Below are 14,002 nucleotides of genomic sequence, written 5' to 3' on the forward strand. Positions count from 1 at the left end.
AATCTGAGATTCTTTCTTCTATCTCTTGTATTCTGCTGGTTATGCTTGTTTCTGTAGTCTCTATTCGTTTACCCAGATTTTCCATGTCCAGCCGGCCCTCTGTTTGTGTTTTCTTCTTTGCCTCCATTTCAGTTTTCAAGTCTTGAACTGTTTCCATCATCTTCTTGATTGTTTTTCCTTGGTTTCCTAGGGTATCATTCACTGATTTACTCAAATCCTCAAACTTTCTGTTATACTTCTCATCCATTTCTATAAGGGTGTTTTTTATATGCTGTTTAAGGGCCTCTATCACTTTCATGAAGTCAGTTTTTTCTACTTCTTCTTGATTAAGGTGTTCATGTTCTCCTTTTGTGAGGTCGCTGGGTTCTGGTGGTTTCATGTTGTTTTTCAGATTGTTGGGTGAATTCTTGCATTGGCACATGCCCATCTTTTCCTCCGAATGCTTCCCTATGGATCTTCTTTTACAGGACCAGGTCTTCTTGCCCACTGATGTACCTTCCCAGTGATGTCACTCCCCAGTGATGGTTCTCCTGGTGTCCAGATCAGATCTCTGTGCTGCTTTGGTAGCTCGCAAACAAAGGGCCCACCCTGCTTGCTGCAGGCAGGCTATGGAGACAAAGGAACTACCGCCCTCCCCTTTGCCCTCCCGGTTCGGGTTCGGTCCCAGCACCCGAGAAGGCTGAGCTGGGAGGTGCTATGCCGCCAAAGAGCTCAATTTTCTTTTCTTTCATGGTTACACTATCACTGTTATGTATGTGTAAGAAATCTTCCTGAACCACAGACTATAAAGTTTTTCCCATGCATTTTCTTCTAAAAGTTTATAGTTTTGTGTTTTTCATTTACATACACAACCCATTTGGAATTCATTTCTGTATAACATATAAAGTTTATATCAAGATTCAGTATGGTGTCCAAATATTTAAATGCCATTTGTTGAGATGATTATCCACCCTCTGTTGTCAAAACTTGCAAACCTTTGTCAAAAAATAACTGGCCTGTTTGTCTGAGTTGATTTTCAGACTGTATATGTTATTCTATGGGTGGATGTATCCTCTATGTCAAATACCCTACATTACCCTGTTCTTGCACATTGCTGTACAATTGTGATACACTACAGTTCACTAATGTGACTCTCCCAGCATTGGTCTTTCAAAATTGTTCTTTGCCTTTCTAGATAAGTTTTATATGAACCTGTCAGTAGCTGCAATATATTTGTGCGACATTTTATTGAAAATCCATTATATCAATAGACAACTTTTGGGACCTTAACAGTTTATGATGTTCACTCTTCCAACCCGAAGGATTTGATATATCTTCCCATTATTTAGCTTTGAGTGCTTTCACCCACAGTTCTTTTTTAATATTCAGTTTATTATCTTATGTGTGTTTTGCCTGCATGTACATTATGTGTGTCATGTATATGCCTCAGCCCTTGAAGGTCAGAAGAAGGTTTTAGATCCTCTGGTTACAAGCTGCCTTATAGGTGCTGGGAGTTGAACCTGGGTCTTCTGCAAAAGCAACAAGTGCTCTTTAAGCTCTGAGCCAACTCTCCAGCCCCAATATTTCTTTGGTACAGAAAAATTGTATATTTTGTTGCCTTATATGTAAATAATTTGGTTTTTGATCAATTGTAAATAGTGCTTTGTAAATTTCAGTTTTCGTTTGTTTATTGCCAATATGTAAAAATATGATTAATAGCTATGTATTAATCTTGTATTCAACAAACTTGCTAAACTCACTTACTGTTTCTAGAGCTGCTTTGTATATTCCTTAAGATTCTATACATAAGTAACCAAGTTGTCTGAAGCCAGATTAGACAGTTTCTCCTCCTACTGCGTGCCTCTTCACTTATGTACCAATTTATCGTCCCAGCTAGAACTCTCAGCACAGTCTGTAAACAGAGACGTAAGAGTGAAAAATCTCTTCTCATTCTTGATCTTTAGAAAAAAAAAATAAGCTCAGATTTTAAAAATCAAGTATGCTGTTGCTTGTCAGTTTTTGTAGATGTCCTTTCAAAATGAGGAACTTCTCTTATATTTCCAGTCAACCAAGAGAGGTGTTTGGTGTTTTTGTTTTGTTTTGTTTCTTTGGGGAAGGGAGAAGAAGGCCGATTGTTCTTTGTTTTCATTTCTTTTATAAATGTAATTTAGTGTGTGTGTGTGTGTGTGTGTGTGTGTGTGTGTGTGTGTGTGTGCCTGTGTGTGTGTGATGTATGGTGTGAGGGTGGTGCATGCATGCTATAGTGTGCATGTGCAGGTCAGAGGTCAGCTCTGTGGAGTCAGCTCTCTTCTTTGACCTTGTCCTTTCTGGGGTTAAAGTTCAGGTCACCAGTCTTGCCTTTTCCCACTGAGCCATCTTGCTGACCCCTAAAAAAGGTTTTTATAGACTCTGTTGGTCTTTAAAGGCTTCGTAAAGTTCACCAAAAAAAAAAAATGTTTTCAAGCATAAAGATTTCTTTTTTTGGCATAGTTTTAGCTATGAATCTAGTTTCTTTGCTAGTCAGAGTTATCCTTGATAAGTATATAATCTTGCATGAATTTTGGTAGCCTATGGTTGTCTAGAAAACACGACATTTTATCTTAGTTGATACATTTATATGGATGGAATTGTTCATAATATTCCCTTATCTTTTCTTGTTTGTTGTTTTTGAAACAGTCTTTCTAAGTATCTCAGAATGGTCTTGAATTCACAATTCGCCTGCCTCCTCCTTCTGATCCTTTTTGATGTCTGGTGGGGTCTATAAAAATATGTTTTCTTTCACTTATGATACTAATCTTTTTATGTCATCTGGCTGGGCAATTTTTTTGGTTCATTGATGTTTTTAGATAACCAGCTATCATTTTCATTTATTTTTGTTTTATGATTTTTTCTGTTTGAAATTTCATTGATCACCATTTTTATCTTGCTATTTTTCTTCTGTTTATTTTTTCTCTTCTCCCTTTAAAAAACATTGTTTTTATTTCATGTGCATATGTATTTTCCTGCATATGTGAGTATGCACCATGTGTGAGCCTGGTGCCTGTGGAGGTCAGAAGAGGGTGTCCCATCCCCTAGAAATGGAGTTACAGATGATTATGAGATACCATGTGAGTGCCGGAAGCCAAACTCACGTCCTTGATGGGAACAGTCAGCGCTCTTAACTGCTGAGCCATCTCTCCAACCATGCTCTTTTCCTTTTCATTCAGTACAAAATATTTTGTCAAACATCTGCTTTCAATTCTTTTTTTTTATTTTTTTTTTTTTGCTTTCAATTCTTAACCTCAATTTTTATTTTATCCCCCATGATTTGTACTGTCTCTTGAGAACTCTCTGACTGTCTTGAATCTTCTCTGTGCTAGCTAATAAAGCTTGTCACATGTATGTATGAGCGAGAGGGGTGGAGTGGGGGATGTCACGGTCACAGTAGGTGTGAATCCAATTTTATGTCCTTTCTTATAAATGATAATAAAACATGTCAATCTTCTTAGCCTTTATCTGGGTTTCTACAATGGACTCATTAAAAGCTTTGGTTCCTCCAGGTCTGGCACTAAATCTGAGTTCTGCAGACAGAAGGAAGTGTTAGCTTTGGAAGAAGCCCGTTCCTCCCAGTCTTCTTTCCTACTGATGTCTCACAAACAAGGTCCCCTGGGAGGTCACTCTGCTGTGGCCCTCTGACCTGCTAAGCTGATAGCAGGTAGTACAACTTCAGGGTGGCCTTCTTGAGCAACACCTTGTTTGAGGTCAGGAACATTTTGAGGGTATGAAAACGAAAACACTTGCAATATGAGGAGAAGATGGAATCGTGGTATTCTGGCTTTGGAAAATATTTAAGCAAATATGCCGTGTCCTCAACAGCTGAGCAGGAGAGTCTCAAGGTTGCAGTTCCAGCTTTTCAGAGTACGAGGCTGTCACATGAAACGCGACAGAGAACTGTGGCCTCCTTTGCTCCTCTGGGTCATGCTCCCTTTCTTTCTTTCTTTCAGTACTGCCAATTGAGAGAAGCTTTCAGAACGCCGCTAAAAGCAATAATTTGGCTCTTATGGAGAAGCTGTTTGAAAAGAAGGTTAACATTAATGCTGTGAACACCGTGAGTAGAAGTCACAGACATGACAAGTTATGATTCCATGTGGTGGCTTGGGAGCACATAGGTCAGCTGAAATAATAGCAACAATCGAAGAGACTCGGCTGGCTGAGATGTGGGGGCTCTAATGTGGGTGTTAGAACTAAAGATGGAATTACGTAGCAGAGCAGAGCAGGGAGTTTTCACTTTAGGGAGGGAAGTGTGCGGGGTCTTATGCAGAGTCTGTGAGGAGACAAGCAAGTCCACCATGGGGATTGTGGGCCTGGACTTGGTCCTAGATTGTATCCTGTGGATAGATCGGTTCAGTCTTTCCCATTCTGGAAAGCCAGGGCGTGACTTGCTGTAACATCTGGGCCCCTTTTCTCTCTTTGGGTAAAAAAGCCAAAGAAGTATATGGATTTTCATCTTACTGTTTTTGAACTAGAAAGCATCCACATGCCAGGCAACAAATCTGGCTTTTGTTTTTCCAGTACCTAGGCTTTGGGGGAACACTCCACTGCCAGAAACATGGATCTCCTGTTGCTTGGCTTGGTGGGGAGTTCCTTTAAGGCAGGGTTTATTAGCATGAGAGGGTTAACAGGTAAGACTTTCTTAGGGTGAACTGTGGGGTGCTTTGAAGTCAGAACACAGAAGTGGGTTTAATGCTAAATAAAGCCTAAGCCCTCAGAGGCCCCGCTTGCTCAAGCCCCTCCAAAGGCTCCGGGAGGGCTCTAGCAATGCTGCCCATGACTATATGATCTTCATAAGACCTAAGAAGATATTGTAGCTGCAACAAATTATACATCTCTAATTTTGGCTTTAAATAAAGTGCTGGTCACACATCATGAAGACCCAGTTCTAGCGCCCAGAAAAAAAGTCTGGCATGGTGACACATGTCTGTATCCCAGTGCTGAGGATGTAGAGACTGTAGCTCCCTGTCTAGCCAGTGTAGCCTGACTGGCAAGCCTCAGGTCCCGCTGAAAGACTATCTCAAACAAAGATGGCTCCTGAAAGTCAACATCTGGGCTGACTTCTAACCTCCACACACGCTTTCACAACTCTAACCCTACTCCACCCACAGAGGGTTCCTAATAGTCTCAGGTTTCTTAAAATATGTAGCTATTCCAGTCAGAAAAGTCACAGAAACAAAACTGCACAGTCTAAGTTATGCCGCACATGCAGCAGAAGAATGATCTTTAGCAGCTGCATATGTGTGCATGGAATGCATGTGATGGGGTATGTGCTCAGGCATGCACTCATGGGAATTTATGTATCCGTATATGCACTTGTATTTATGTGCATTGTGCATTTTTGATGTATTATGGATATATGTACATATATGTATAACATATTATATATACAGATACATACACACAACCACATGTATGTTTCATACACATGTTGATATATTATATGCTTGTAATATACACACATATATATTATTCATATATCCATATATATGGATATGTATATACACATAAATAGAAAATCAGAAAAAATTTATAGCTCAACAATTCTAGGAACAAAAAATAGGGAAGGGGAATTGATGTGGGATTCCCGTCTGTATACTGTGAATACCGTTGGTTAATAAATAAAGCTGCTTTGGGCCTGTTGCAGCACAGAACAGGGCAAGGCGGGAATTTCAAGCAGGTAAATAAGAAGAAAGAAGGCAGAGTAAAAGAGAAGCCATGTAGCCACAGGAGACAGATGTTGGACACCAGATGGAACCTTACCAGTAAGCTACCACCATGTGGCGATACACAGATTAATAGAAACAGGTTAATTTAAGATGTAAGAGCTAGCTAGGAATACACTGGAGTCCCTGGCCAAGCAGTGTTGTAATCAATATAGCTTCTGTGTGATTTTCTCGGGTCCAGGCAGCTAGGAAACAAATGAGCAGCATCCGACGATGGTGGATAAAAGAAGAGAGGATAGGAGGAGGGGAGAAAAGACAATAGCTGGTTGGCATGTAGAGAAGGTTCAGCTGTTGAGAGCACTGGCTGCTTTTACAGAGGAAAAGGGTTCAATTCCCTGCACCCACGTGTCATTAACCCACTGTAACTCCAGTTCCTGGAAATCCCACGCCCTCTTCTGGCGTCTGTGAACATGCATGGAGGCAGACGCAGAGGGATCTCTGCGAATTTGAGGCCAAACTGGTCTACATAGTGAGTTCCAGGTCCCCTAGGGCTTTAAAAAGGAGAAGAAAACTAAAGAAGAGAAGCAGGCAGGATTTAAAAAAAAAACTGTGAAAATAGTTATTTTCTATTTTTTTTTTTGAGTCAGGATTTTCTCTGTAGCTTTGGAGCCTGTCCTGGCACTAGCTCTTGTAGACCAGGCTGGCCTAGAACTCACAGAGATCTGCCTGCCTCTGCCTCCCGAGTGCTGGGATTAAAGGCATGCGCCACCACTGCCCGGCTAGTTATTTTCTAAAACACAGGTATTTATCTTTAAAATTATTCTAAGCATAGGGGTTTCTTTTTGAGTAAGTAAAACAGCAGTAACTTTTTTTCTAACTAGCAGGAAGTACAGCCTCTACGAGTTTAAAAGACTTCAAATTTTCTGCACAAAGCAGCTGCAGTTATGCTACTGGTGTTTGACCTATAGTCTCATACATGCTAGACAGCCTACCACTGATCTAATTCCCCAGACAATTGTGTGTTTGTGTGTGTTCATGAATATGCATTCACATCCGTGTATGAGCAGGTGTTCACGTGGGTGGCTATGTGTATGGAAGCCAGAGGACATCCTTGGGCATCAAGCCCCTCTGTCTTCCTTCTCCCTCCCTCTCTCCTCCATTCTACAGAAGGAAGGGATATCTCAAAGCCTGTGGGCGGACTGGAAAGCCCACCATCACAGTTACAGGCCTGGGCTTGGTCCTAGATTGTAGCCTGGGAACTAAGACTAAGTCCGGGGCCTCACACACACTAGGCAAATGCCTATCACTGAACTATCACACACACACACACACACACACATGATGTGGGATGATTTCTTATTAATAAAGAAACTGCCTAGGCCCCTTGATAGGCCAACCCTTAGGTGGGTGGAGAAAACAGAACAGAATGCTGGGAGAAAGAAGCTGAGTCAGAGAGTCGCCATGATTCTCCCACTCCAGGCAGACGCAGGTTAAGATCATTCCTGGTAAGCCAGCTCTTGGGCTACATAGATTATTAGAAATGGGCTAGTCCAGGTGCAAGAGTTAGCCGAGAAAAGGCTAGATATAATGGGCCAAGCGGTGTTTAAAAGAATACAGTTTCGCCAGGCGGTGGTGGCACACGCCTTTAATCCCAGCACTTGGGAGGCAGAGGCAGGCGGATCTCTGTGAGTTCGAGACCAGCCTAGTCTACAAGAGTTAGTTCCAGGACAGGCTCCAAAACCACAGAGAAACCCTGTCTCGAAAAACCAAAAAAAAAAAAAAAAAAAAAAAAAAAAAGAATACAGTTTCCGTGTAATTATTTCTGGTAAAGCTAGCCGGGTGGTGGGACACAGCCCGCCGCTCATATTACAACAGCCATGAGGGCGGCCGGGTGCCTGGGACACAGCCCTGCTGCTCTTATTTCAACACACACACACACACACACACACACACACACACACACACACACACACTTTCTAATGACAGCTATTTAATCTTGTTTATAGCAACTTGTCGTGGTTAGTTGCAGGGTTCCTTAAAATCTGTGATGATGCATAATTTTTTAAGTATAAGTGGACTTATTACATTCTTGTACAAATAAAGTTTATGGGGAAGCTGATAGCCCCAAGCTGACTGACTAGAATAAACTCTACATTGCAGACAATGTCAAGATGACTTTGTGTTTTGTAAACATCACCAGTTTAGCAAGCAAGAAAAGAAAATACTCATCTTAAACCATTCTCTTATTTCTGTGGTTACTTGTGTGAAACAAGAGTAGTTCATGCCCAGGCATCTTTGTGGGGAGATAAAACAATACTTAGAATATGGCAAATGTGGCATGAATATTTCTGATAAGCAAAAACATACATTGTGGGAAGAGAGGTAAATTGTCTGTGGGCTTCCTGGGAGCAAAATGTGGCTTTTCCTTGGAAGATTTCAATAGCTTGCTTTCTCTCCCCGATTCTCTGACTTCCCCCTCTCTCTTCCCTCCTTCCTTTCTTCTTCTAACCTTGAATCTTCTCCTCTTTCTTTCCCTTCCTTCCTCTTCTCCTTTTTCCTCCCTCCCTTCCTCCTTTCTTCACTTCCTTCCAAATCAATGTATTTGCTTCTGTGCAAATGGCAGGCTTTTAATTATAGAAGAGAGATGCTGGGGAGACGGCACAGCGATTAAGAGCAGTTGTTGCCCTTACAAAGGACTCAGTTCATTTCCCAGCCCTGACATGGTAGTACACGATCATTGTGACTCCAGTTCCAGGGCATCCTGTATCCTCTCCTGGCCTCTTGGGCACACATGTCTCTTATATACACATACAATTTAAACTATTTAGATTATACATAGAAGAAAGGAACAAACTGAAACATTTAGGAAATTTTGCTGTCAATTATCAATATGTTCCATTTTGATTTAAATCCTAAGTATCTCCAAAAGCCATCTCGAAGGCTTGGTTGCCGCACAGTGGAAGTTGTGAGAGCTTTAAGAGATGGGGCCTAGCAGACAAGGACAGGTCCCTGAAGTCTACTCTTGAAGGGGTCTCTGGTACCCCAGCCTCTCCCTCTCTCTTTTCCTGGCTTATTCAAGGTGAGCAGCTTTGCTCCCTTCCATCCTTCCCGCCAGTGAGACTATGATGCTCTGAGCCAAAATATGGCTTCCTCCTTAAGAATCGTTCATCTCAGTTATTTTGTCACAGAAACAGGACATCGACTAACATACATTGTGAGGGGGAAAATGTCATTATTAATGATTGCATACGAGGAAAAATACAGCTTTTACTGTGTGAATGACTTTTATGGTATCACTGTATGGCAGGTTCTACAGGGCATGGGTCTGGGCGCCTTCAGTAGATGGCCAGATTCTCGGGTGACTTCTGACAACACTTAGGGTATGATTCTGCTGCACACAGTTCTTCTTACCCCTTTCAAAGGAAAAAGCAAAAAGTGTGACCAAATAATCAGAATACAGAGAGTCAATATGAAAGTCCTGGCCATATGAGAGAGAGACGGGAGACCCAGCTGAACATGGTGGCTCAAGCCTGTGATCCCAGCATTCAGGAGGCGGGCACAGGAGGATCACAAGTTAGAGGCCAGCCTGGGTGACACTACCAGACTCGGCCTCATAAACAAAGTGAAAAACAAAGCGACCGAAGGAGACAGGGGTGCTAAGAGGGTTAAGTGATGACCAGATAACCAAAGATACAAATTCTGTTTCCTCAGATGAACCGCACGGCCCTGCACTTTGCGGTGGCGAGGAGTAATTTATCGGCGGTGGATTTCTTACTGAGTCACAAAGCCCGGGTTGATGTTGCCGACAAGGTAAGCTCACCTCCAGTGCGTAGACTGAACTGTCACATGGCCTGCGCTCAGGAGAATTGACAACTGCAGACGACTTCCTCTCGTGGGCATACTTCCATCGGCAGGACGCATTACCGGAACGGCCTCTTAAGAGAAGACACACGCTGTGTGCTTTCTGTACTTGGTAACTAAACTGTTCACCCATTAAGACTTGGGATTTTACTCATTTTTCCCGTATCAACCTTACGACCCTAGCTCTCACCTGTAAAAGTAGTCCACACTGCAGTCAGATTCATGACAGACAGATGAAAATTAGCTCCAGGGACTTTACATCTTGACTTTGCCCTGTGGACTCTGATCCTAAATAAATTTATCAAATGCATGTTCTGTGCCAGGCACAGGTATCAGGGTGGGTATTTAATGCCATTTCCCTTTTAATCCTATGGAAAATATTAGTAGAATATACTCAATTTACAGATAAGGAGACTTTCATACAGAGAGGTTATAGATCCCGTCTCTCAAAGTTACATTTCGGAAGGACAGGAGGGAGGTTTGAACTGAACTTTTCTGGTTTCAGAGACTATGCTGTTAGCCACAAGCCAGCTTCTGTCTGTCTGTCAAGAGAGCAAAACCCACCTCAAGGATTTTTCATCCACTTTCCCACCTCTCTTTAGTACTTCTTGGCACAAGGAAGCTAGCCAGAAAGCCCCCAGATCATGCTTCTCATCTCTGTGGCAGAAGACAATGGCAGCTCTACTTGTTATAAAACTCTTGAGTTCATAACAGGTTGTGGCTCTTTTTTTATTACTTTTATTTATAATGGGCATGCATGTGTGGTGGGTGAGTGCAGACATATGTGTGCCCTGGCACACATGTGGAAGTCAGGAACTGGTCCCCTCTTCTGCTGTGGGACCCTAATCCATGGTTCTCAACTTTACCCCACCTAGAGACACTTAGAGTCTTTGTGTTCTCTCTAGTCTGTACATCCTGGGAGGGCAGGTTCAGCACTGTTTTCTCTTCACCTCTCCCAGGGCCTGGGAGCAAATATTTGGATAGTAAAAGGCTTCTCTTAGTCATCTCGCAGGCTTCGCTGGCAATCCTAGAGAACATGAAGGTTTGATAGCGCTGGGGTTTTCCTTTGTGTCACCAGTGAGGCGCGGAGCTCTCTCAATTATTGCCATGGCACTGGTAAGCCAGTAAATTGTTATGTAATAACCCAGAGATAAAAATTACCACCGGCTGCTCACTCACTCTCTGAGTGTGATTAATTGTATCATAGCCATGGTTTTGAGGTGCAGGGGCATGGCTGATGGCTGAACCCAGGACTTTGCATATGTTAAGTAAGCATGCATCACTGAGCAGTCCCAACCTAAGAAACTAAACAACAAAACCAAAACAAAAAACCAAAGCCACTTCATTTTGAGACAAGATACCATTAAGTGTCTCATACTGGCCTTAAACTCTGTGTGTAATCCAGGCAGGCCTTGAATTTACAATCTCACACATCCAAATAGCTGGTTTTACTGGCCTGCCACATTCTTATCATGACTGTGGCATTTAAGGGGCATGTTTTTTTAGGTATGTAAATTCTGGTTTGGTTATTTTGCCTATTAGTTAGCCTGTAAAACTTAAATTGGCAAGAGACATGATTATCCAGATATATTATATTTTGTCATTGGAAACGCCATACAGTATCTTTGTGTTTTACTTTAATCCCAACATGTTGCCCAATCATAAAGTACAGTACTGATTTTTGATAGGTATGCAGTTTTATATAACCACCACTACTTTAAAAATGTTGAGTAGGGCCTTGGGGTGTAGCTTAGTGGTAGTGTGTTTAGGATGCACGAGGCTCTGTGTTCATCCCCATCAAAAAAAAAAAAAAGAGGAAAAAACACACAACCAAATAAACAAACAAAAAACAAACACTAAAAGTAAGGAAACTTAACAAGCAGAACAGAGGCACCACCCCAATTTTTCTGTTGTCTCTGCTGTCTAAGCTGTCCCACCTTGAGACTGTCACCTATGCGATGACGTAAGACATTTGAGGCTGATTCTTTCACTCAGCAAAGCTCTGCTGATGTTCACCCACATCCTTTCCCCTTTTAAACCCAACAATATTTTGTTTATGGATGGAGCCTAGTTTATCTCTTTACCACGAGAAAGACGTGAGGCTGGCTTTCCATTTGTTATTTTGAATAAAGTTACTGGTGCTGGCGAGATGGCTCGGTGGATATGGTATCTACTGCACAATCATGGGAACCTGAATTTTAATGCCCAGCACCCACACAAGAAGCCAGGCGTGGCTGCACACACCCCCAACAACAGTGCCAGGTGCAGGAAGGAGTCACACAGATGGGTGGATCCTGTGCCTCCCTGTCCTCCAACATAGCCAAAATGGTGAGCTGCAGGTCACCGAGAAACCTATTTAAAAAAATAATGTCAGAGCAATACATGAAAATATCAAGAATCCACCTCAACCTCCACTTGTGTGTGTTTATGCACAAACACAAAGTAGGGCCTTGTGGACATTCTTGTATGTTTTTGCAAGCGCAGCTTTTCCTCTCTTTGGTATAAGAGACAGTTGGGCCACAGGCATATATGTGTAACTGGACGTGAGCTGTAGATCTGTATGGGCTGCTTTCATCCTCACCAGCAATGCAAGAGGTCAGTTTTGCTTTGGACGGCATGGTCGCCTGCTGTTGATGGTGTTTCCTCATTCGGTTCTTCCCATTCTATTCAGAATGTAGGCATCTCACTGTGGTTTCAACTGTGCTTCTCCACTAGTGGGTGACGGTAAATATCTTTTTACCTGTTAGTTATCGTTTATGTCTCTTCCTTAGTGGCATCTGCTGAGATGTGTGTGTGTGTGTGTGTGCGCGCACGCGCGTGCGTGCGTGTTGGAGATGGGAATCAGGGCTTTCCACATATCAACTGAACCTTCTACCTCCAATGCGTATCCCTAACCAGATCTTTTGACGATTTCTAAAAACTGAGTTTGATTTTTTTAATTTTCTTTTAAATTGTTCTTTCATTGTAAAGTTTTGATATTTCATCATAAACCCTGAGCACAGATCCAATGTTAGGTGCATATTTTGTATTATTCTCATATCTTCAGACTGTCTTTATAGTGTTCACAGAGCAGAAGTTTTTCATTTTGATGTCTGTTTTGTTTTGAGACAGGGTCTCATCATATGACACCAGCCAACCTGGAATTCACTATGTAGACCAGGCTAGGCCTTGACCCAGAGATGCTCCTACCTCTGCTTTTTGAGTGCTGGTATTAAAAGCATACGTCATCATGCCTGGCTTAATGTTCCTCTTTTTAAAAATGAGTCCTGATACTGATATTGCGTATATGTAGGGATGGTTTGCCTAATCACGGCAATTTTTTTCATATTTTTCTTCTAAATATTTTATAGTCTTATGTTTCCATTTAGTTCTGGTGTTGCTATGGTTTCAACATGTCCCCTGTAATTGATGTGGCAGATGTCTGGGGCCGTTGCACTGAGTGAGGAGACCTTTAAGAGCTGAATACTTCATAGTGCCCTCATGACTAGATTAGTGCTGTTTTCTCAGGAGAGGATTCCTAATAAGGTGACCCCCCCATATTATGATGTAGTTCTCTAAGGAAGCCTCTTCAGCTTGGACCGCTAAGCCTCCAGAGTCATGAGCCAAGCCTATTTTTTCTCATCATTAATTTCCAGGCTGTTATTACAGTTTGTTACAGCCTCTTAAAACAGATTAAGGCAATGGTCCATCTCGAGTTGGTTTTAGTACAGAGCAGAAACGGTTTGTGATGGTTTTGTCACGCAAGGGGGATTGGGTTTTTTATAAGTCCCTCCAGTTTCCAAAAGTTTTGTAATGTAGCTCAGGTCTGTCCCCAGAGTCAGTCTTGGACAAAAGTCTTCACCAGAGTTCAGTTCCCAAACTGTTGGTCACAGGGTTAGGAGTCGGTCCAGTTATGGCTCAGGACACAGTCAGGAGTATACGCGCGAGCTCCTTCTTGTCCACAGTTAACCTCTCCTGCACACAACACCGTATCTCAGGTCCCCTAAGCTGTCATGGACAGAAGAGAGCAATGAGGCATGGATTCTGTCACCGTCTCTTCCTCAGGGGCTTCCTCCTGTCTCTTTTTGTCCAGGTCCAGTTCTAGAACGGGAACTGCCTTTGAGGCTCTAAGAAAACAGTGAAAACATCAACACTTTCAGTTTGGGCAACCCTCCCCATCTGCCTATTTCCATTCGTTTTCTAGAGTCCTCTGATAGCTGGATTTTGTCCAGAGAGTTTAGCGGCTTTTGGTGGGAGAGACAGAGGGAAGGACACTTGCTCTACCTTAGCTGGAAGTTTACCCTACATAACAAAACTGCATGGTGAGAATCTGTAGATAGATGATAGATAGATAGATAGATAGATAGATAGATAGATAGATAGATAGATGGATAGATAGATAGATGATAGATAGATAGATAGATGATAGATAGATAGATGATAGATATAGATGATAGATAGATAGATAGATGATAGATAGATAGATG

General features: G+C 42.2%; 1 protein-coding gene across 1 annotated transcript in view; it reads left to right on the forward strand.

The window, feature by feature from the left end:
• Nucleotides 1–14,002, forward strand: part of Ankdd1b (ankyrin repeat and death domain containing 1B) — a 71,022-nt gene that overhangs the window by 7,474 nt on the left and 49,546 nt on the right. Inside the window, exons 2-3 of the mRNA XM_005356456.2 lie at nt 3,963–4,066; nt 9,387–9,485. Of these exons, the coding sequence (XP_005356513.1) occupies nt 3,963–4,066; nt 9,387–9,485 (203 nt within the window). The remainder of the gene's footprint in view (nt 1–3,962; nt 4,067–9,386; nt 9,486–14,002) is intronic.

The sequence above is a fragment of the Microtus ochrogaster genome, chromosome 19 (genome assembly GCF_000317375.1).
Source record: "Microtus ochrogaster isolate Prairie Vole_2 chromosome 19, MicOch1.0, whole genome shotgun sequence".
NCBI lineage: Eukaryota > Metazoa > Chordata > Mammalia > Rodentia > Cricetidae > Microtus > Microtus ochrogaster.